General features: G+C 40.4%; 1 protein-coding gene across 1 annotated transcript in view; it reads left to right on the top strand.

Moving 5' to 3' along the window:
* Positions 1–21,044, top strand: part of LOC110579692 (SLX4 interacting protein) — a 117,973-nt gene that overhangs the window by 90,152 nt on the left and 6,777 nt on the right. Inside the window, exons 5-6 of the mRNA XM_021689341.1 lie at positions 5,216–5,293; positions 8,472–8,560. Of these exons, the coding sequence (XP_021545016.1) occupies positions 5,216–5,293; positions 8,472–8,560 (167 nt within the window). The remainder of the gene's footprint in view (positions 1–5,215; positions 5,294–8,471; positions 8,561–21,044) is intronic.

Raw genomic sequence — 21,044 nt, 5'->3', positions numbered from 1 at the left:
AGCTTGTGTAGACAGACGTCAAATCTTCAGTCACTGATGTTCTGGATCTTTCTACAGAGGTGTCAGAAGGTACTGAATGTAAAAATGGGAACTTTTTTTTTTTTTAAGAATTTATTTGAGAGAGAGAGAATGAGAGAGAGCATGATAGGAGAGAGGGTCAGAGGGAGAAGCAGACTCCCTGCCAAGCAGGGAGCCCAATGTGGGACTCGATCCCAGGTCTCCAGGATCATGACCTGAGCTGAAGGCAGACGCTTAACGACTGAGCCACCCACGCATCCCATGGGAACTTCTTTACTTCTTTGTGGTATGTGTGTATATATGTATGTATATATATATATATATATATATACATACATATATATACACACACATATATATAAAAGTTATTTCAGAACAATGATAATCATGGATTTTGAAGAGTCTGATAGTCCTGGAGACCACCTCTTATAACTCCTGGCCCTTCCAATTTCATGGATATAATACTATCTCTGAGGTTGTCTTAGAACCTGGAGATGCTTACCCCTCTTCCCCTAAAGAGGGGTAATCGTCCTTAATCTTTCCAGGAAGGTCATCAACAGAGTAGTTTATACCTGGAGGTGAGCTTGAAGGGAAGGAAGAGAGGAGGGAGGGAGGAAGGGAGAGAGGGAGAGAAGAAGGAACCATGCTGGTACTTTTTGTGAAATTCTGTTGCTACCCTATGAGATGAATGGTAATGTCTCCATTTTCAGATGGAATGTACTCCTTTGTACCAGGCTTCTTTACTTAAAATTTTGTTTGTGAGACTTTTTTCTGATAGGGCCTGGAGTTGTAGTTTATTCATTTTTAGGGGCAATGTAGTATTTCACTGACTATGCTCTCTTCTCTTTAAATGTAAATTTCTGATGTACATCTTTATAATTTGACATCTGTATACATTACGAAGTGATCACCATAGGTCTATTTATCATCCAGATAACATTCGGATAACTCTCTTCACCCTTTCACTGCCCCCCCCCCCCCGTAACCACTAGTCTGTTGTTTTGTTGTATTTTGTTTGTTCATTTATTTGGTTTTCCACATATGAATGAAATCATATAGTATTTGTCTTTCTCTGCCTTACTTATTTCATTTAGTCTGATACCTTAAGGGTCCACCTGTATTGTCAAAAATGGCAAGATTTCATTCTTTTTTTTTTATGTTTGAGTAGTAGTCCATTGTATAAATGTACCACATTCTCTTTATCCATCTATCGATGGACACCTAGGTTGTTTCCACATCTTGGCTATTATAAGTAATGCTGCAATAAACATAGGTGTGCATATATCTTTTCGAATTAGTGTTTTCATAGTCTTCGGATAAATACCACAGAGTAGAATATCAGGGTCATATGGTAGTTCTGTTCTTAATTTTTTGAGGCCACTATGGTTTTTTTTCCTTTCTTTTTTTTTAGATTTTATTTATTTTTTTGTCAGAGAGCACAAGCAGGGGAAGTAGCAGGCAGAGGAAGGTGCAGGCTCTCCACTGAGCAAGGACCCCAATGCGGGATTCCATCCCAGGTCCCTGGGATCATGACCTCAGGCAAAGGCTTATGCTTAACCAACTGAGCCACCCAGGCGTCCCACTGTGTTTTTTTTTAGTGGGTACACGGATTTACATTCTCACTAACAGTGCACAAAGGTTCCCTTCTCCACATCCTCACCAACACTTGTAATTTCTTATCTTTTTTTAAATAACCATTCTGACAGATGTTAGGTGTTTCTCATTGTGGTTTTGATTTGCATTTGCCTGTTAGATAGTGGTGTTGAGCATCTTTTCATGTGCCTGTTGACCATCTGTATGTCTTCTTTGGAGAAATGTTTATTCAAGTCTTCTGCCCCTCCCCCTTTTTGTAGAGGGGAGGGGGGAAGGGTAGGAGGGGCAGAAGGAGAGGGAGAGAGAGAATCTTAAGCAGGTTCCATGCTCAGTGCAGAGCCCAACACAGGACTCGATCTCACAATCCTGAGATCATGACCTGAGCTGAAATCAAGAGTTGGATGCTTAACTGACTGAGCCACCCAGGTGCCTCTCTTCTGCCCATTTTTTAATCAGGTTGTTTGTTTTGTTGTTGTCATTGAGTTAAATGAATTTTGTATGTATTTTAGATATTAACCCCTTAACGGATATATACTTTGCAAAAAAAAAAAAAACAAAAAACTTCTCCTACTCAGTGGGTTGCCTGTTCGTTTTTTTGATGGTTCGTTCCTATGCTGGGTAGAAGCTTTTAAGTTTGATGGAGTCCAATTTGTGGGCTCTCACTTTTGTTTCCCTTGTCTTTAAAATCACATCCACAAAGATGTTGCTAAGACTGATGTCAAGGAGTTTAACACTTACATTTTCTTCTAAGAATTTTATGGTTTCAGATCTTATATTCAAGTTTTTAATGCATTTTGTGTTAATTTTTGTGTATTATTATACACAAAAATGGTCTAGTTTTATTCTTTCACATATGGCTGTCCAGTTTTCCCAACATCATTCTTTTTTTTTTTTTTTTAAGATTTTATTTATTTATTTGAGAGAGAGAGAATGAGAGAGAAAGAGCACACGAGAGGGGGGAGGGTCAGAGGGAGAAGCAGACTCCCCGCTGAGCAGCGGAGCCCAGTGCGGGCGGGACTCGATCCTGGGACTCCAGGATCATGACCTGAGCTGAAGGAAGTCGCTTAACCAACTGAGCCACCCGGGCTCCCCCCAACATCATTCTTGAAGAGTCTGCCCTTTCCCTATTGTATGTTCTGGGCTCATTTGTCATATATTAACTATCCATATATGTGTGGGTTTATTTCTGGGCTTTCTGTCTGTTTCATTGATCTGTGTGTCTGTCTTTGTATCCATACCAAAATTTATTTATTACAGCTTTGCAGTAAGTTTAAAGTCAGGAAGTGTGATACCTCCAGCTTTGTTCTTCTTTTTCAAGATTGCTTGGGCTTTTCAGGATCTTTTGTGGTTCCATACAAATTTTAGAATTATTTGTTCTAGTTCTATGAAATATGCCACTGGAATTTTGATAGGTATTGCATTGAATCTGTGGATTGTGTTGGGTAGTATAGACATTTTAACAATATTAATTCTTCCCAGTCTGAGTACACAGTATGTTTCCATTTATTTTTCTTCAGTGTCTTAAAGTTTCCAGTCTCCAGGTCATTCATCTCCTTGCTTAAATTTATTAGGAGGTATTTTATTCTTTTGTTAGTGCAACTGTAAATGGGATTGTTTTCTAAACTTCTCTTTCTAATGTTTTGTTATTAGTGTATAGAAATACTACAGGTTTCTGTGTATTGGTTTTGTACCCTGCAACTTGACTGAATTCATTTATTCTAACAGTGTTTTGTTTGTTTTTTGGTGGATTCTTTACAGTTTTCTATACATAGTATTATGTCATCTGCAAGTAGCGACAGTTTTACCTCTTTTCTGATATGAATGCCTTTTATTTCTTTTTCTTGCCTAATATTTGTGGTAGGACTTCTAATATTGCTTTTGAATAAAAGTGGTGAGAGTGGGCATCCTTGTCTTGTTCCTGATCTTAGAGCTTTCAGCTTTTCACCATTGAGTATGATGTTAGCTATAGGATTGTCAAATAAGGCCTTTATTACACTGAAGTATATTTCCTCCATATCCACTTTGTTGGGAATTTTTATCATAAATGAATGTTGAATTTTGTCAGATTTTTTTTCCTGCATCTATTGAGATGATCTTGTGATTTTTATCTTTCATTTTGTTAATGTGATGTGCAGTATAGATTGATTTGCAGATACTGGACAATCCTGGCATCACTGGAATAAATCTCACTTGATCGTGGAATATGATTCTTTTAATGTATTGTTGGATATGTTTTGCGAATATTTGTTGTGGATTTTTGGATCTATGTTCATCAAGGATATTGGCTTCTAATTTTCTTTTTTTGCGGTGCCCTTGTCTGGTTTTGGTATCAGGGTAATGCTGGCCTTGTAGAATGTGATTGGAAGCTTTCTGTCCTCTTCAAATTTTGGAAGAGTTTGAAAAGGATAGGTGTTAAGTCTTTGAATGTTCAGTAGAATTCTCCAGTGAAGCCATCTGGTCCTGGACTTTTGTTGTTGGGAGGTTTTTGATTACTGTTTCAATCTCCTTACTGGTCTGTTTAGATTTTATATTTCTTTATTATTCAGTCTTGGAAGATTGTAGGTTTCTAGGAATTTATTCATTTCTTCTAGGTTGTCCAGTTTTTTGGCGTATCATTTTTCATAGTAGTCTCTCTACAATCCTTTGTATTTCTGTGGTATTGGTTGTAACTTCTCCTCTTTCTGATTTTATTTGAATTCTTTCTCTCTCTCTCTTTTTCTTGGTTAGTTTAGTTTCTTTTGTGTATTTACACAAAAGAATATTTTTTTTTCCTTGTGGTTACCATGAGGTTCACATTGAATATCATATGTAAGTAGCAGTTTGTTTTAGATTGATAGCAACTTAATTTTAAATACATTCCAAAGCTTTACCTTATTACTCCTCCCCCATGTTTTATATTTTTTGATGACACATCTTGCATCTTTTTATTTTATGCCGCCCTTAACTAATTATTGTAATTTGAAGGAATTTTACTACCTTTTTCTTTTAACTTTCATGCTTGCTTTACAAGCACTTGTCCACTATCTTTGTTATATATTTTCCTTTTCCAGTAAGATTTTTTACTTTCATTCGTATATATGTATATGTGAATATATATAATATATATTATGAATATATAATATAAATTAATTATAATCAAATATGTTTTTAATATTTTATAATCAAATGTATATATTTGGTTATAATTAATAGTGCCATTTCCCTTTGGCTTAAAGAAGGCCCATTAGCACTTCTTGTAGGACCAGTTTAGTGGTGATGAATCCTTTACCTTTTGCTTATCTGGAAAGCTCTTAATCTGCCCTTCAATTTGGAATGATAACCTTACTGGGTAGAGAATTCTTGGTTGAATTCATTGAACAGATAAAGTAACTGAGCTACTTCAGGGATGGGAGACCATCCCAGCCAGGTGCTCTGGCCAGGCTAGAAGAGCTCAGATTGTAATGTTTACTCTTTCCTCTCAAGTGAGTCCCTCTATTGATTCCTTCTATTCTTTCATTTGCTAAATAATTATTGAGCACCTACTATGTAGTAGGCACTCGGGAGGCTTGTGGGATTCACTGGCAAACAAGCTTGTAGTCCAATGATGTCTTCTTTCATTTTATAGGTTATGGCTTTCAAATCACAGCCTATTTCCTCAAGAGAGGGATACGCCTTCACTGTTTCGGGGGTTCACAGAGGACTGGTAAGAAACTGATTTCTTGAGTTGTCAGGCATTTTGCACTATTAACTTGCTCTAGAGAGGAATGAAAATTAAGGAACCAAGATTCCAACTTGCTTCATTGCCTTTGTGAAATTGAAGTAGTAATTAAGAATATTTCTAAACATTTGTGATTTTTGTTTTGTTTTGTTTTTTAATTTTCACTGATTTTGAGAACTGTGAGCCGAGCCACATTGTGCTTCACTCTCCTGCTGCATCTCAGCACTTTCATTGAGCTTCCAGAGTGATTTGACAGGCAGTTAAACTATGAATCACTTCATCTTTGTCTGTGCACACCAAGTCCCTGGGATACAGAACAAGTGTGTACACGAGAAAATGCTTTCCCAGCCCAGAGCTGTCAGAGCCTTTCTTAGGTGTGTAACAAGGCCAGCTTCCCTCCTCATTTCCCCAAGTCAAGAAGTCCATTGGGGAAATGATGTCAAACACGTCCAGCCAACAACAATAAAGTCAGATGCTAATGACAGTTCTCCAAGCTGATCTGAACATTGGAAAGAAAATCTAACTGAACTTCCTTGGATGGTTTTAATATATAAGATATGAAACAGGGACTTTGAAAATAAACTGTACGGAGATTTGCTCTTGGAATCTTAACAATGATCTGCACTTTTTAAACTTTAAGTGTCACTCAAATACATTACTCTCTTAATGGGGCTTTCCACTTTGTTCAATTCTCTTAGTAAAATAAGCCAGGTATCCTTGTATCTGTCTGTTAAAATGAAGGCTAGCTACTCTGTATGGTAGAGATAGTTACTGCCTAAATCTTTACTTTATTTAAATATTAAAACAATAAAAATCTCAGTTATGACCTAAGCAAAGAAAAGGTATACGGAAGTTGCTTTCTGTTTATACAATACCTGGCCCCCAAATGTTCAAAATTAATCATTTTGGCATTCTTATTTTTCAGAGAAGAAATGGAAGGACAAATCAGAGGAATTATTGGATAGAACTGATTATTTTGAATTTGAATTCTGATCTACTGAGTTGTATTGCAATATTAGGTTTTGGGCAGAGGGCAGATAATGAATTCTGTGGCTCAGTTCCCTCTTCCTGAAAGTGAGAAGCAGACTATTTACCACTTATTTCATTAAGAAATTTTAAGAATTGGGGTTGCCTGGGTGGCTCAGTTGGTTAAGAATCTGACTTTGGCTCAGGTCATGATCTTGGCGTCCTGGGATTGAGCCCTGTGTTGGGCTCTGCACTCAGTGGGGAATCTGCTTCTCCCTCTCCCTTTCCCTCTGCCCCACCCCCTACTCTTGCACATAGGAACGCCCTCTCTGTCTCTCTATCTCTGTCTCTCTCATAAATAAATAAATAAAATCTTTTTTTTTTTTTTTTTTAAGAAATTTTAACAATTAATGACTAAGGGCCCCTGGGCGGCTCAGTCAGTTAAGCTTCTGCCTTCAGCTCAGGTCATGATCCCAGAGTCCTGGGATCAGCCCTGCATCAGGCTCCCTGCTCATTGGGGAGCCTGCTTCTCCTTCTCCCTCTGCTGCTCCCCCTGCTTGTACTCTCTCTCTCCCTCCTCCCTCTGTCAAATAAATAACTAAATAACTAATCTTAAAAAAAGAATTAATGAATAGATATTAATGACTTTTATTTATTTATCTTTGGTTTTTCAAAGTCTATCCCTAGTCTCCTAACCAGATAAACATCCATGAGAGGTCAGAGTTTCAACACACTCAGACTTCTGAAATGGGGAGGTCTAATGGGGGTAAGACCAGAATGATAGCTTAGGTCCCACTCAGGGAGGGCTTTGAAGTTTGCAGGTCTGTGGTAGATACTGAGGAGCCAGGATGGGGTTTTGAGCAGGATAAGTGGAGCTGTTTTTTTTTGTTTTGTTTTTTTTAGAACTGGTAACCTGCTTGCACTGAGTAGGATAAAATAGAATAGGGAAGAGTGATCACCAAGGACACAGCGGTGGTCTAGGGGAGAGGTTAAGGAGATGGCTATTACTAGAACATTAACTCATTAGGCCTTTGGTGTAATTTAACCTAGCCAGGTGGTATGGTGTTAACTGTGTTTAAGTTGTGTGTCTCTGTAATCAACACCTTCACGCTTGGCTCCTGAGTGTATCAGGCTAAGTGTTATTACCTCAGTCAGCCCCTCACATTGTCATCCATTGTTGGAAATGAACAATGTATGTAAAAGGCTTCACTTATCTGATTCATACCATCCCTATTTAGAAATATTGGTCATCTAAGAGGGAAGTTTTCACTTTTAGAAAAATGGCTTTGTGATATCAGTATGATACATGTGTATTATAAAAATATTAGAGCAATACAACCAAGTATAAAGAAGGAAGAAGATCCTCACCTGCCACCCAGAATATACACTATTAGCATCAGCTAAACATCACTCCAGAGATAGGTGGAGGCTGCGTAAGTGAACGTGGATGAATAGACAGACAGATGAGAGAGGAGGAAAGATACAGATGGCATTTACCACTTCGTATTCTTTTTTTCATTGAATGTTGGGGCATCTAGTTCTGTGATTCCTTCAGCCTTCTCCACCCGGAAGTCAGTGGTTTTGCTTTAAGAAGTTGTAATGATAGATTAGTGGACTGTAGTGTAATTGTATGATCTTTGCTATCGCATATTTTACTATTTCCTTATTATTTTTCCTATTAATGACACTGCTATTTTCATAGCCTGATTCAGATAGGGAATTTGCCCACCAGTTTAGGGGACTGATCTAAGACCAGTTGACCAAAGAGATGATAAGTAAAGTAATTAGTAAGAACGTCAACGAGTTTTCAGATTTTATCTCCTGTTCTTCCTCTTCCTGTATAAATCTGCATACTCATTAGAGAACGTTGATCCTGTGTCCCAAATGTGAGTTCTGGTCAAAGAACAGCAAACTGACACAGGGGGAGGGCTGCAAAGGCCCTTCCTGGGGGTTTCATGGATTATAATATAATGGTCCAGGGGCTCAGGTGGACCAATTTGCAACCTCCTGGTTGCTCCCCAGAGCTCTGTGCTTGCCCCGCCCTGCTGATTGCAAACACTGAAAGGCAAGGAGGAGAAGAGACATGTGTCTGATACATACATGCTTATAACTATAACTGAAAAATCTGGGACCAAGCATTTCTCTGTTCATAGATTTTTGATGCCTTTAGTAACTTGCTTTTCTTCATTTTGTGCAGAGCTCCGTGTATTTCCTGACAGATTTGTGGTCTGTGTAAGTCAGCTGTCATTCAGTCGTGATCTTTTGGCAAGTCAGAATGAAGAATTGGTATGTACAAAAATATTATATAAATAAATCTGCTTAAATGACAATTTACTGTAAAAATCGAAAAAAGTGTTGTCTTCAGTTATCATTTGGCTATCCATCATTCAGTGCATCTTTTAAGGGACCAAAAATGATAATATTAACTGATGTGTTTTGGTTTGTTTGCTTTTATTTTTTTTTTATCCTGAAGACCCCTTGAAAATTTAGTTTGATCAGCCTTATCTTTTCTACGTCAGTTTTAAATGGGAAAACAACATATCACAAAAACTGTGATGGTGCTTATGATAATATTCAAATGAGATAAAGCAAAGTCTTTCAGTGAAATGAAGCAAAATCCACATGTTTCCACTGGAAGCTTTCATTGGGGTCAGTGGCTTTTGAATTTTATTCCATGGTGAATCACTGACATTTTCATGAGAATCAGTACTTTTCCCCAGTGTGTTGTTTCTTTGCTGATAGGGCTTCTTTTCTGTCTCTTTTCTCAGGCTTAGTTTCAAGCTTCATCAGGTCCTGTTTCATTGGAGTTCTCAGTGCAGTTAAATAGATACAAAAAACTCACCCATAATATTGTAGCTTACAGCTTTGTCTTGTAAGCTTAACATACACACTTGAGAGAGTCTACTTGGGTGTGTGTGTGTGTGTCTGTCTGTCTGTCTGTCTGTCTGTCTCTTGTTGCAGCCACAGTCCAATCTATCTGAACTTATCTGTGTGCAAACTTTTTTTCATATTTTTGGTTATATTACTTGAACTTTAACAAAGAGGAAAAAAATCTAGCAGACATGAAACCTGGACATGAAGTGTGACATGATTATTATGCTTCTGAAGTAATTTATGGGAATATTAGATTACTCCTTATGTTTATTATTTTTTAATCCATATGAAATCTGAAATTTGGCCCACATGGTCTAAAACCAGCTTCTTACCTCATCTTAAATAAATGCATAGAGACTAGAAGGGTGAATAGGGACCTAGGAAAAGTAAAGAGCAGAGAAGCTTTTGTTTGGAGCAGATGAGCGCTTTGGAAAAGCCAGTGGGACCCTTATTTCTTCATCTATCAATTAAATGGCATAAATCAAGCAAATTTGGTAAAAAGTATTAAAAGTGTATTCTTTGAAATGTTCCCAGGATGTTAGAGTTGTCTTAGTAAATTAATAAATACTAAAGTAGTAATGCTGTTGGCAAACAACTATAATATAACTTAACTGATTCTCAGAGCAGTGAAGAAATTGATCTGTGGTTTAAGAAAACAATTAGCTATACCAGGAAGTGTCATTGCTTCAGATGGAATACAGAAGAAATTAAATCTTGTATGATATGTAATATTAATACTTAATATCTTAAATTGTTAAGGGTGAATTAAAACATTTCAATACAAGTGAAATATTATCCTCCTTAGGGGCACTGGTCTTTATACAGATCTGAGTTTTCTATAGCTGCTGTCATATAAATCCTGTAATCTGGAGGACTTCCTAAATGTTAAGAATTTTCATTCTGAAGAGTTGACTAGTCTGAGCCTTTTACATAAGCCAGTTCAGTTTTCTTGTCTTCAGTATGTGGTTGTTTTTTTTTTTAACATTTTATTTATTTATTTGACAGAGATAGAAAGAGAGAGCACAAGTAGGCAGAGAGGCAGGCAGAGGGAGAGGGAGAAGCAGGCTCTCCGCTGAGCAGGGAGCCTGATGCGGGACTCGATCCCAGGACCCTGGGATCATGACCTGAGCTGAAGGCAGCCGCTTAACCAACTGAGTCACCCAGGCGCCCTTGTCTTCAGTATGTTCTGACTTCTAGTGATAACACTATCAGAGTTCATATCATGAGGGTCTTTCATTGTTTTCAGCAACTCTTTACATGTGCTCCGTCTCTGGCTCTTCAGCTGCTCTTCTTCTGCACCTCTGACTGTGCCTTCTTCACATACACACACTTTCCCAGCCACGCACGCGGGAGTCAGCTAACACGTAGCACCACTAACCAGCTCCCTTGCTGGACACAGGTTCTGTGCACCCCTTTCTCCTTTCAGGCCTCCAGTCCACCACTTCCTTAAGCTTGTTGTCCCTAGAAACAGTGAAATATCCAGGCCTAGCAAAGGGTCCTCCTGCAAATTGCCCATCAAGCCAAAAACATGGTCCTTCCACTGCAGGTGCCTTGGAGCTTTCACCTCATTGATGTTTGACCTCTGCAGAGCCCAGCTGTCCTAGCCATTTGAGGCTCAATAAACCATCCTTCCTTCCCAGAATTGCCTTCTGTCTGAGAGAAGGCCTGCATACTCCTTGTTATATACTTCAAATGCCCAAAGCCAGTAATATCTGGCTTTTGTGTACATACTCCTTGAACTTCTGGAAAGCTTTGAATTCTTTATCAGTTTACATTGATATTCACCAAAGGGCAGGATCCATCTCATTTCTGTTGGTAGTTATTCTCTAGGAATGTCTGACTGGGCAAGGCCTGGGAAATTGGCTTCCTAAATAGCTGTATTGGAGGTGCGTTTTTGTCAATAAGCATCAGTGATTTTCCTGTAAGTGTTTACTGAATTCGGTCTTCCATGGCCCCAGAAGTGATGGGGGAGTGAGCCCGTACGCAAGCAAAAGCCTGGGCGCCTCGCTTGTGCTTCGAGTAGCGGATTCCTTTTCCTCCTTCTCCTTTTTTTCTTTTTCTTTTTCCTTTTCCTTTTGGTTCCTCCATATCTAAATGACAGTTGGTTAGGAAATCTGGGAGTGCCTATTCAGAACTGCTCTGCCAGGGGGTCCTTTCAGCCTGTATAGAAGGAAGCCAGCTGCACTTAGCTCCCCGGTTCTTAAAGGTGGCTGCACAAAAGAACCGCTGTTCCAGATCGAGCAGTACAAAGGGGAGTAATCTCCCTCCTTTGGAGGGCAGAACGGTGCAGCCATGCCACCCCCTCACGCCCTCCCCCAGCACCAGGGAGGTCTATTACCCCAGCGTCGGCATTTCTGTCGCCCACCAAGGGGCGTTGTTGCAGGGAGATGCGCCGTGTTGCAATAGCTCTGCATCGAGTGCCCATGTGCCAGGGATGTGGGAATTGTGATGTGTACTTTGGGAAGAAAGGGCATTATTATGAGATGAGTCACTGTATTTTTCTTACTACAGTTTCTCATAAGAAATCTCGAGGCCCTTGTAGCCCCAGTGTTTGACCTATTGCTAGGAATGGAGCCGGGAAGTCTTTCCAAGGGTTTTTACCTTTTGTTTTGTTCTGTGGCGTTTGTCTCCCTTACCTTTTTTTCCTGAGAAATATGAAAAGCATTAAGTAAATTTTGTTTGCACTCAGTTATATTCCATTTCAACAATATTGCCTTCCATATTTACAAACCCAGGTCCCTGTGTCGAAGCTGTTTTTTCCCTCAGATGTAAAGCTCTGGGGCTTTTGGGAAATTAAAAATTATTTATTATTTTCATTATTTCTTTATTAAAGTGAATAGCCAATAATCACCAAAGTAATTACTTTACTAAGTAATAACTTTATTGTGTAAATAGAACTCTGTATATAGCTGGGGCATTTCAGGGTCAGCACAAAGCTATTATCTCAAAGAGCATTGGTTACAGGCACTCCTACCCTCTGGAGATCCTTCCCATCTGTTCTCACCATCACACTTGAACATAAGTTGCTGAGTGCTGGCTCTGTGCCAGGAGCTCTGGTAGGGAAAAAAAAAAAGAAAAAATAAGAAAGTGGAGCTTGTAGTCTGCCTTCAAGGAGCTTGTGGTCTGCCAGATCACGGGTACTGAAGGTTACCCTGGTGACCTAAAAAAAAAAAAAAAATGTAATTCAAATAGAGCCTCTTTTTTTCTTAACGATGTATCCATTCTGCACCTTAATGGCGCACTTGGATCCTCTGCTGTTCGGAAGAAAGCCCCAAATTCTAAATTATTTTCTTACTTTTAAATCTAAGCTATAAGTCTGTGATTCTTTTGGAAATTAAAAATGGCATGTAGCACACCAGGGCTGCCTGAAAGTGGGTATATAATTCAGATACTTGAGTTCTCTGCCTCATGCCTGCCCCATTCGGGTCGTGGTCAAGCTGTGGCAGTAGTCGTCAAGGTTCTGCAGATGCACCGGTCACCAGGCCCTATGTGCTAGGCCCTCGCTGTTAGTATCAGCTCGGGGGACAATCACCGGCATGTCCCGGCGGGAGACACTGTTTAACACTAAACTGAACACGTGAGTCAAACTACTGTGTAATGGCAAAGAATTCTGCTAGTTTATGAGTATAAAATTGAAATGAGAACGAGTCTAAAGAAGCAATAAACCGTGCTAGCCGAGATTATTTTTAGCTTGGCTGTCATAATTGAACCTCTGTGGGCCTTAACCCTCATCTCAGTCAAGGGGGGAGGGTATCAAATGATCTCAGAAATCCTTTCTCATACTGAATTTCTGTCCAAGGAAGCAGATGAAAATGTAGCTAAGTAACAACCGTAAAATAATTTTGTACAAAAGAGAACCTCACTTGTAGGTTTAAAAGTTGTGGTAAAAAAAATGGAGGGGTAGAGCTACATTTTATTTTAGGAAAGATAAAAAGAATATATAAAGAAAAATTTCAGACCTTCTGTTTTTAGAAGAAATAAACTCCTTAATAGTTAGACTATGCATTAACTTTGCACCCTTATTGACAATGTTTTATAAGGAAACTTCTGCCTAACTATAAATCAGATCATTCGAGAAAAGAACTCTTTTTTTGTATCAAAAAAATAAGTAGTGGATTTTTTTCTAAGTTTTTCATAATGTGTCATAAGCTTTTTAAGAATCCATTCTTCTCATCTTATTGTATTTCCTAAACAATGCTAGTGGTAAATTCCTTGGAAGCCATTAACCAGAGATTCCTGTAGCCCTAGGAAAAGTTCCTTGACGGGGAAGATGTTGTTTCCATATTTCACATTTCCCACAGTGTTCTGAACTTAGTTTTTTACTTAATAACTGCTTACCAAAATTGTCCATGTTCATTGTACAGAAACTCTAGAATTCTTTGTTTACAAAGAAAGTGAAAATTATCTACAACTCCCAACCTAAAGACAGCCTCTCTTAATGACCTAGTCTGTACCCCTCCATACTTGATACTTGATAGCTGAGGTCACTATGTACTTATTTTAGCCAGTACCCACTCATTTGTGAATTGTGTGTTTGTGTCCATTTTCCTATTGGTATTTTTGTATTTCACGGACTCCTCTGACTGTTTAAAAACTTCTTACATAGTAAGGAAAGTTAACTTTTAGTGAATTTATCGTTTACCTTTCAATTATATGACATTGCTGTGTGGTAGGTGTGTATGTCCTCATTTTTATGGTTTCCATAATGATTTCTGCCTTTGATGATCTTGGTGTTTTAGTTCTCATAGTTGGACAAATATTTACTTATATTTTCTTATATTTTTGTGGAATTTGTTTTAGTTTGTAATGTGAGGTTTTTATTCTGTATATTGATCAGTGTTGTGATTAATTGTGGTTTTTAGGTTTAAGGGATAAACATGCTCAGTCTGCCTCTACTAATGGGGCTTCACTTTTGGGGTGCACACAAGCAGGAGGCTTCTCCAGGGACCAGGTTCTCCTTGGCCCTGTAGTAGCAGGACTTCTCCAGTGCCCACCATCTTGCCTTCTGCCTCCCCAGGCTGACTGCCCTCTCCTCTTCCAGTCACCTGTGGCCAATGTTAAGGGTCAGAACATGGTCACCAGATAGTTGAGGAACAGATTAGGGCCCACCCTCAACAGGGCCTACAGATGGGCTGTTTTCTTTGGGTTGAATTGGAAACTACAGTAGCTGTCACATACCTGCTCTTATATGGGCTGGCAGGTGCAGTGTCCTATTGAAAATGCTGGTGGTGGGGATGAGATATTCTAGGTTGGTTTGGTCTGTCTAGGATAGTTTTTCTAGGCTGTGACAAAGAAGATAAAATTTTTTTCTCAGGTGAAATCATTTTGTTGAAGATTAACTGTCCTTGGGGGGCCTGGGCAGCTCAGTTGGTTGAGCATCCAGCTCTTAATTCAGCTCAGGTTGTGATCTCAGGGTCGTGGGATTGAGCCCCAACGTTGGGCTCTGCACTCCGCATAGAGTCTGCCTCAGATTCTTTCCTCCCTTCCTGCTCCTCCCCCTGCTGGCACTCTTTCTCTCTCTCTCTCTGAAGGAAATAAATTAATTTTAAAAAAAGATTAACTACCCTTCACTTATATGTTACAGTAACCTGAGGTTTCATTCTCCTTTCCTAATAATAAAATTCTCCCCAAAGATTAGCCAGCAGTATTTGTGAATGAGATGGTTCATGTTCCCCTGTCTCCAGCACCCCTAAGGAACCTGCCCTTTGGGCACCTGGGTGGCTCACTCAGTTGAGCATCTGCCTTCAGCTCAGGCCATGATCCTGAAGTCCTGGGATCGAGCTCAGCATCTGGCTCCTTGCTCTGCAGAGAGCCTGCTTCTCTCCACCCCCTCCCCCCCGCCACTTCTTCCCCCCACCCCACCCGCCTGCGAGTGCTCTCTCTCGCTATTCCTCTCAAATGAATAAAATCTTTAAGAAAAAAATAAAAAGGAACCTGCCCTTTGCTGAATTAGAATAAGATGGGCTGGATAAGCTGGAGTAGGACATATCAAAGTTTGACTAGTTTGATAGAATAAGTGAGAATAGGATGTCTCTGGGCCCTGTAATCCTTTGTGCTTGTTCTCCATAGTGCAGACTTAAAATCTTCCTTTGATGACCAGTTAGATGATAGATTCAGTTAGGAAAAACAGGGCAGGGAATAGAACAAGTAGAAAAGAGATCAAACTTGAAATTAATAGACCTGGCTTTGACCACTGCCTCTCTCACTCCTTGGATGACCTTGGACAAGTCATTTGGCTTTTCAGAGTATTGGTCCCCTGTTTTGTTAAGCAGAGGTAAAAGTGATACCTTTTATACAAGCCTTCCATTACTAAGGATCAAGTGAGATAGTGAATATAAAAATGTCTTCTAGACTCAAAAGCACTTATCCAATATTATCATTACTGTTTCCATTCTTCCCTGAAGAGGAGTCAATTTAAATGTCATTAACACCAGATTAGCAAATTGCTATATATTTTACCCTGCCTGCTAGAAATGGGAATATCCATCTGCACATATTATTTTCCCAAGAAGCTCAGCACCCTCATTTTTTGTCTCCACTTGCCAGCCCAGCTTCATTTTGCAGCTATAAAAAGAGAGGTAAAAAAAGTTAAGTGATAAACTCCCATTTAGCCAGCAAGTCAGTGGTGAAGAGGGGATACAGTAAGAGCATAAACTGGTGACCTTCAGTGGGAGCTCTGTTAACCAACATCCAGAGGAGGAGGACGGGTAGAGACCACCAGCTAAAATGTCTTTCATTTCCAGCAGCTGCCCATAGACTCACAATGAGATACAGCTTTGGAGAAAGGGCCTAGTCTCTTCTCTGAGGTACATAGGAATTGGGAGTCCACAGACTTCTCAGGCCCACATTTGTAAAAGCTCATATGTTCATCTGAGCCCCCACAGTGATAGCACAGAGTGACGTGCAAGTGGATTATGTTTAGAAAGTTCATTTAGTAAGCAGATGATTTAGAATTCAGTACTCATTTTCCCAAGGAAACCGTGTCATAAATGGGGTGAGGTTCCCAGACTAGTTCACAGAAGCTGTTACTGTCATGAGATGGGAGTCTTGGAAAGGGGGTCTTGCTGTCTGCATTCAAGAGAAATGGGAAGAGCTATTCCTTCTGCATCTCTGGGCAGAGGGCCAGCTCTGAGCACTCAGAATTTTGAAATAAGACAGTCATCTGTGATGTCTTCTCTCTGGCTCTTCTGCCTTGTTCCCACTGGTGTCCAGAGGTACCATGGGCCCTCTTCTGGCCGGCCCTACCCCCTGCGTAGCTGGTTACACCTTTACCCACCTGGCTCCTCTCCCATCCCATCCAGGCCCACACACTGAGCCACAGGAGATGTTAGGGGGAAAAAAATCACTAACCTGAATGAAGGGCTAGCAACCTTCCTGCAGGTGTTGGCATTTTTCAACCACAGATTCTGTGGGAGAAGGTATTTTAGAATAAGGAGACCCCTAAAGGTAGGGTATCTCGCCTGAGGTAGTCCCCATTAAGTTTCTCTCTATTTTTCACAGATATTCCCCTTCTGCTTTTAAACTGGGCACTATTAACCTGTGATTCATGAATTCCCTGAAATTTAAAAAAAAAAAAGTGGTTTTTTTTTTTTTTAATAGTTTTCTAGTCAAAGTTAAATAGCTTTCATTCAGTCCTCAGAGTGGTCAGCGAACCCCCCATCATTAAGAAGCACAGGTCCCAAACCTGCAAATTCTTTAAAGGTTCCAAGTTTCATCATGCTCATATGGCAACTCAACAGTGGGGCCTAGCGGTGCGTGGGACTTATTTTTAGGTTCTCAAGGGTTAGGTGAATGTAAACTGGAAAATCCCTGTGAAATGTGTACTTCCTGCAAAATAACTTCCTTGATTTTTTTCACTGATTTCATTTTCAGGTTAACATTCTTTGCAACTATTTATTGGTACTTCCCTAGATCTGCATAAGACAGTTTCATAGTCATCAATTGAGAATAAAAGAAAACTTCAACTTTTTATTAAAAACAAAACAACAAAAACAAAAACCTAGAGTGTTTGCTACTGACCCAGGGAGCAGCAGCAAAGTACTTTCCCTTAGAGATTGGTCCTTTCATAGGAAGCAGAGCAAAGGAGGCCTTGGAAGAGGGACTTGGCCCAGAGAAACAGAGTGAAGCAAAAGGTTTGTCCCTCACTGTGGGAATTGGACAGATGACTTAGCCTCATAGGGCATCAGTTTCCTCATCTCTGAAATGGGGAAGGTCACGTCCTCCTCTTGGGCATCTCATGAGGACTCACTTGGTGCTAGTCCCTATATTAACTGCTTTGTCTGTGGTATCTCAGTACGGATGTCTTCCATCCTTACCATCTTTAGAGGAAGTGACTTCAGTTTACAGTGGAATTCGTGAGATACCCTTTTCCCTTTCATTTGACCTCTTTTTGCTGCAGTTCCTTTGAGTCTATATATAGATACAAATGTAGATATACATATAGATATTTATATGTAGTTTCTATACATTTTTTTAATTGTTCATTGCTACTCCATCCCACCTGTTTTACCCTTTTTACTTCCATGACTTATTAATTACCAAATAATTTAAGAAAATATTAGAAGTGAAATTTGGGAAAGCGAGACCTCTTCCTCATTTTGAGACATGTGGCTTCTGTATGGTCACAGTGCATCATGGTCTAAGATTGTGGTCGTTGTCAGAATTCGTGCTGTGCTGGGGCTGCTTTTCTGTAAGTGACTCGACATTCCCTAGCATGTCACATTTCAGAATGCTGATGCTCCTGAAAATCATTGGGCATCACACTAAAGTTCAAGAATAACTTCTCTGTCTGCCTTATCACAGAGTTATAAATAATCGAAAGTGGTCTAGGCTTATACTTTAAATACTATTATTTGCTGCCCTAATAAGTTGATAATATATTACTTTTACTCTGCTTTTATTGTTTGCAAAAGACTTTTATTGTTTGTAGGGCACTGTCACATACAATAACTTATTCAGTGCAACAAACCTGAGAAGAGATTGTATCAGTCTTGAACCTTTTAGTTTTCAAGGGACAGGAAGGCCAACTCAAAATGGCTTAACAAAAAAGGAAGGTTTTTGGCCCATGTGCCTGTAAAGTCCAGACTTCAGGTATGGCTTGTTGATCAGAAGCACAAAGAATATCATCAGGACTGTTTCTTCTGGCTCTGCCTTGCACAGTGTTGGCTTCATTCTTAAGCCTGTATGTGGTGGTTGGCTCTGGTAGCTCCAGGCCCATGGGAACAGAGAGCAGGCCTCTTCCCAGGCCACCTGCAACTTGTGCATTTCTTTGAGGCTCATGAATTCAGTACTCTGATTGGCCTGGACGGGGTCACGGGCCTACTTCTAGAATCTGGTGTGGAGACAAGGCCTCTGTATTGCATGGACATTAGATGGGGACTAGAGACAAAAATCTGAGTATTATTTCCAAGAAATGAATGAGTGTCCACCATAGAAATATTCTTATTCCTCTTTTCTAGAAGAGGAAACTGATGTTCAGGGAAGATAAGTAGCTTGTCTAGATCTCACTGCAAGGAAGAGACCGGGTGGGGGCTAGACCCAAGGACTTCCAACTCAGCATCCTGTACTCTTTCTACAAGTCGCATCTCTGACTGTGATGGCAGATGCCCCACTGGGCACAGTGGCAAGCACTGCACAGAGGGCCAGTCCTTCTCCACTCAGTTCTGCCCCTAGCTAAAAGCACACTTAATCTCTCGGGTCTCATTGTTCTTGTCTGTCAAATAGGGACAATACCTGCCTGCCAAATAACTCAGTAAGGCTCTGATGAGATGTGGGGAAAACTATAAGTTCTCTACAAATGCAAGGCAGCCTTGCCTGCTCACATACCCTTTATGGTTTCTGTAGGCACCAAGTTTTCTTTCACAATCGTGTCAAGAAAATGTGTTTAACACTTTCCAGTTTCTAAAGTGTGCCTCATATAGCTCGCTGCATTTAAATTTTCCAAACAGTCCTGAAGGACAGATGAGAAACCCACCAATCAGGGAGTTGGGAGATGGGCTCCGGGACAAGCAACCAAGGACTACCAGACCTTGGCTTCCATCTCCTGCTTCGTTCTGCTCCCCCCCCTCATCCCAGGAGCGTCAACCTGATTTGATCAACTTGGGAGTTATGTGATCACAAAGAATTCAGACACGGTAACATTTTGAATGTGACCTAAAACTATGTGTCCTAATATTTTACTATGAGTTACCTACTTTTAAAATATTCTGGTTGGGTTATTAATTATTTTCATTTAGGAGTGACTAAAACAATCAGAGGAAATAGGTACATAACCATAGAATAGATCTCTAAAGAAGATAAAGCCTGAGAGCACCACATTACTACAGTAAGTCCTACTGTGAGAAAAACTTTAATGGCATTGAAAAGCTTTTTTTCCTGCCTTCTCCCTTTATTGCCTCATATCAGGCAGGATGTTCTGCAGTCCTGGAAACGAGAGTATGGTGGGATAGCTCCTGTCATCCCTTCTAAGTGTGGCTGGGAGGGCCCTGGGAGGACCCCACTGGGGGCCGTGCTGTGATGGCGGGGTGCACCCACGGGGCTCTTTGAGTGACCTGCAGTCTGGTCTCATGGCCCCAAGGACCTTCCTCGGCAGTTCCAGCCTGGGCTAATACTGATGTCCCAGGGCCTACAGCCTGCTGCTTGAAAGCTGAAGCAAGATTCTCCTGACAGAAGCCCCGTTTGTCAGATGAGTAGTGGTATTGCCTTCCATGCTGTTTGTCCAGTCGAGTGAGGTCCCTGGAGTGTGGGAGTAACAATATTATCTGTTCACCAAGCTCTTCCGAGGGTGACATTGGCGAATAGTTGCAAAGCTTCTGAAACAGTGCCTGACACCCAGGTGAAACTTGGCACACACTAGCAGATCACATCCTCCAAATATGCCCAGAATCATCACTGATGCTCCCTCCATTAACCGCTCCCAATCCAGCTACCTCATTTCTGTGCTCCCGCTTACTGCAGAATCCTTCAAAAGTGACTGGCCCTGCCCTGGCCCTGCATGACCACGTTTGGCCATGGAAATGGAGCATTTGAAATGTGGCAAGTCAGGAATGATGTCCTGTAAATGTCATGTACATACCAGATTCCAAAGACTTGGTATAAAAATATAAAATATCTCGGGACGCCTGGGTGGCTCAGATGGTTAAGCATCTGCCTTCGGCTCAGGTCATGATCCCAGGGTCCTGGGATTGAGCCGCACATTGGGCTCTGTGCTCAGCAGGGAGCCTGCTTCTCCCTCTCCCTCTGCCTGCCTGTCTGCCTACTTGTGATCTCTCTCTCTCTCTCTGTGTCAAATAAATAAATAAAATCTTTAAAAATAAATAAATAAAATATCTCAACATTTTTATATTACATGTTGTAATGATAACATTTTATATATTGGGCTAAATAATATATGTTATTGAAATATGATTTTGCCAGTTTTCTTTACTTTTTTAGTGGTCTATATAGAAAATTTAAAGTTACATGTACAGCACATGTTACATTCCTGCTGGAGACCCCTGGTCTCTACTATGTCTCCACTTCACTCTTGAACCCATCCATCCCAAACAGGCTTGGGTCCCAGCACTTCACCAAAAAGAGCCTTTGTCAAGTCGCCTTCCCCTGGTCAGTTCTCCCTCCTAACTGCTCAGCCACATTTGACGTGGTTGTCACTTTCAGTGAAACACTTTGTTCCCTCATGATCTCCTTTCCTGAATCCTCCTCCTTTTCTTGACTTCTTTTTTTCTCATCCAAACTCACCCTGTAGTGGAGTTATCCTGACTGATGACTTTATATACCATCTGCATGGACTTCCCAGCTTTGTGTCCGTAGCCCAGACCTCTCTCTTCCTGGAACCTGTGTCTTAACTTCCTGCTCAACATCTCCATTTAGATACCCAGGAGGACTCTTCAGGTTTACA

This window comes from Neomonachus schauinslandi, chromosome 10 (assembly GCF_002201575.2).
Source record: "Neomonachus schauinslandi chromosome 10, ASM220157v2, whole genome shotgun sequence".
Lineage (NCBI taxonomy): Eukaryota > Metazoa > Chordata > Mammalia > Carnivora > Phocidae > Neomonachus > Neomonachus schauinslandi.
Note: the sequence above shows the minus strand (reverse complement) of the source record. Positions and strands in the feature narration are given on the sequence as shown.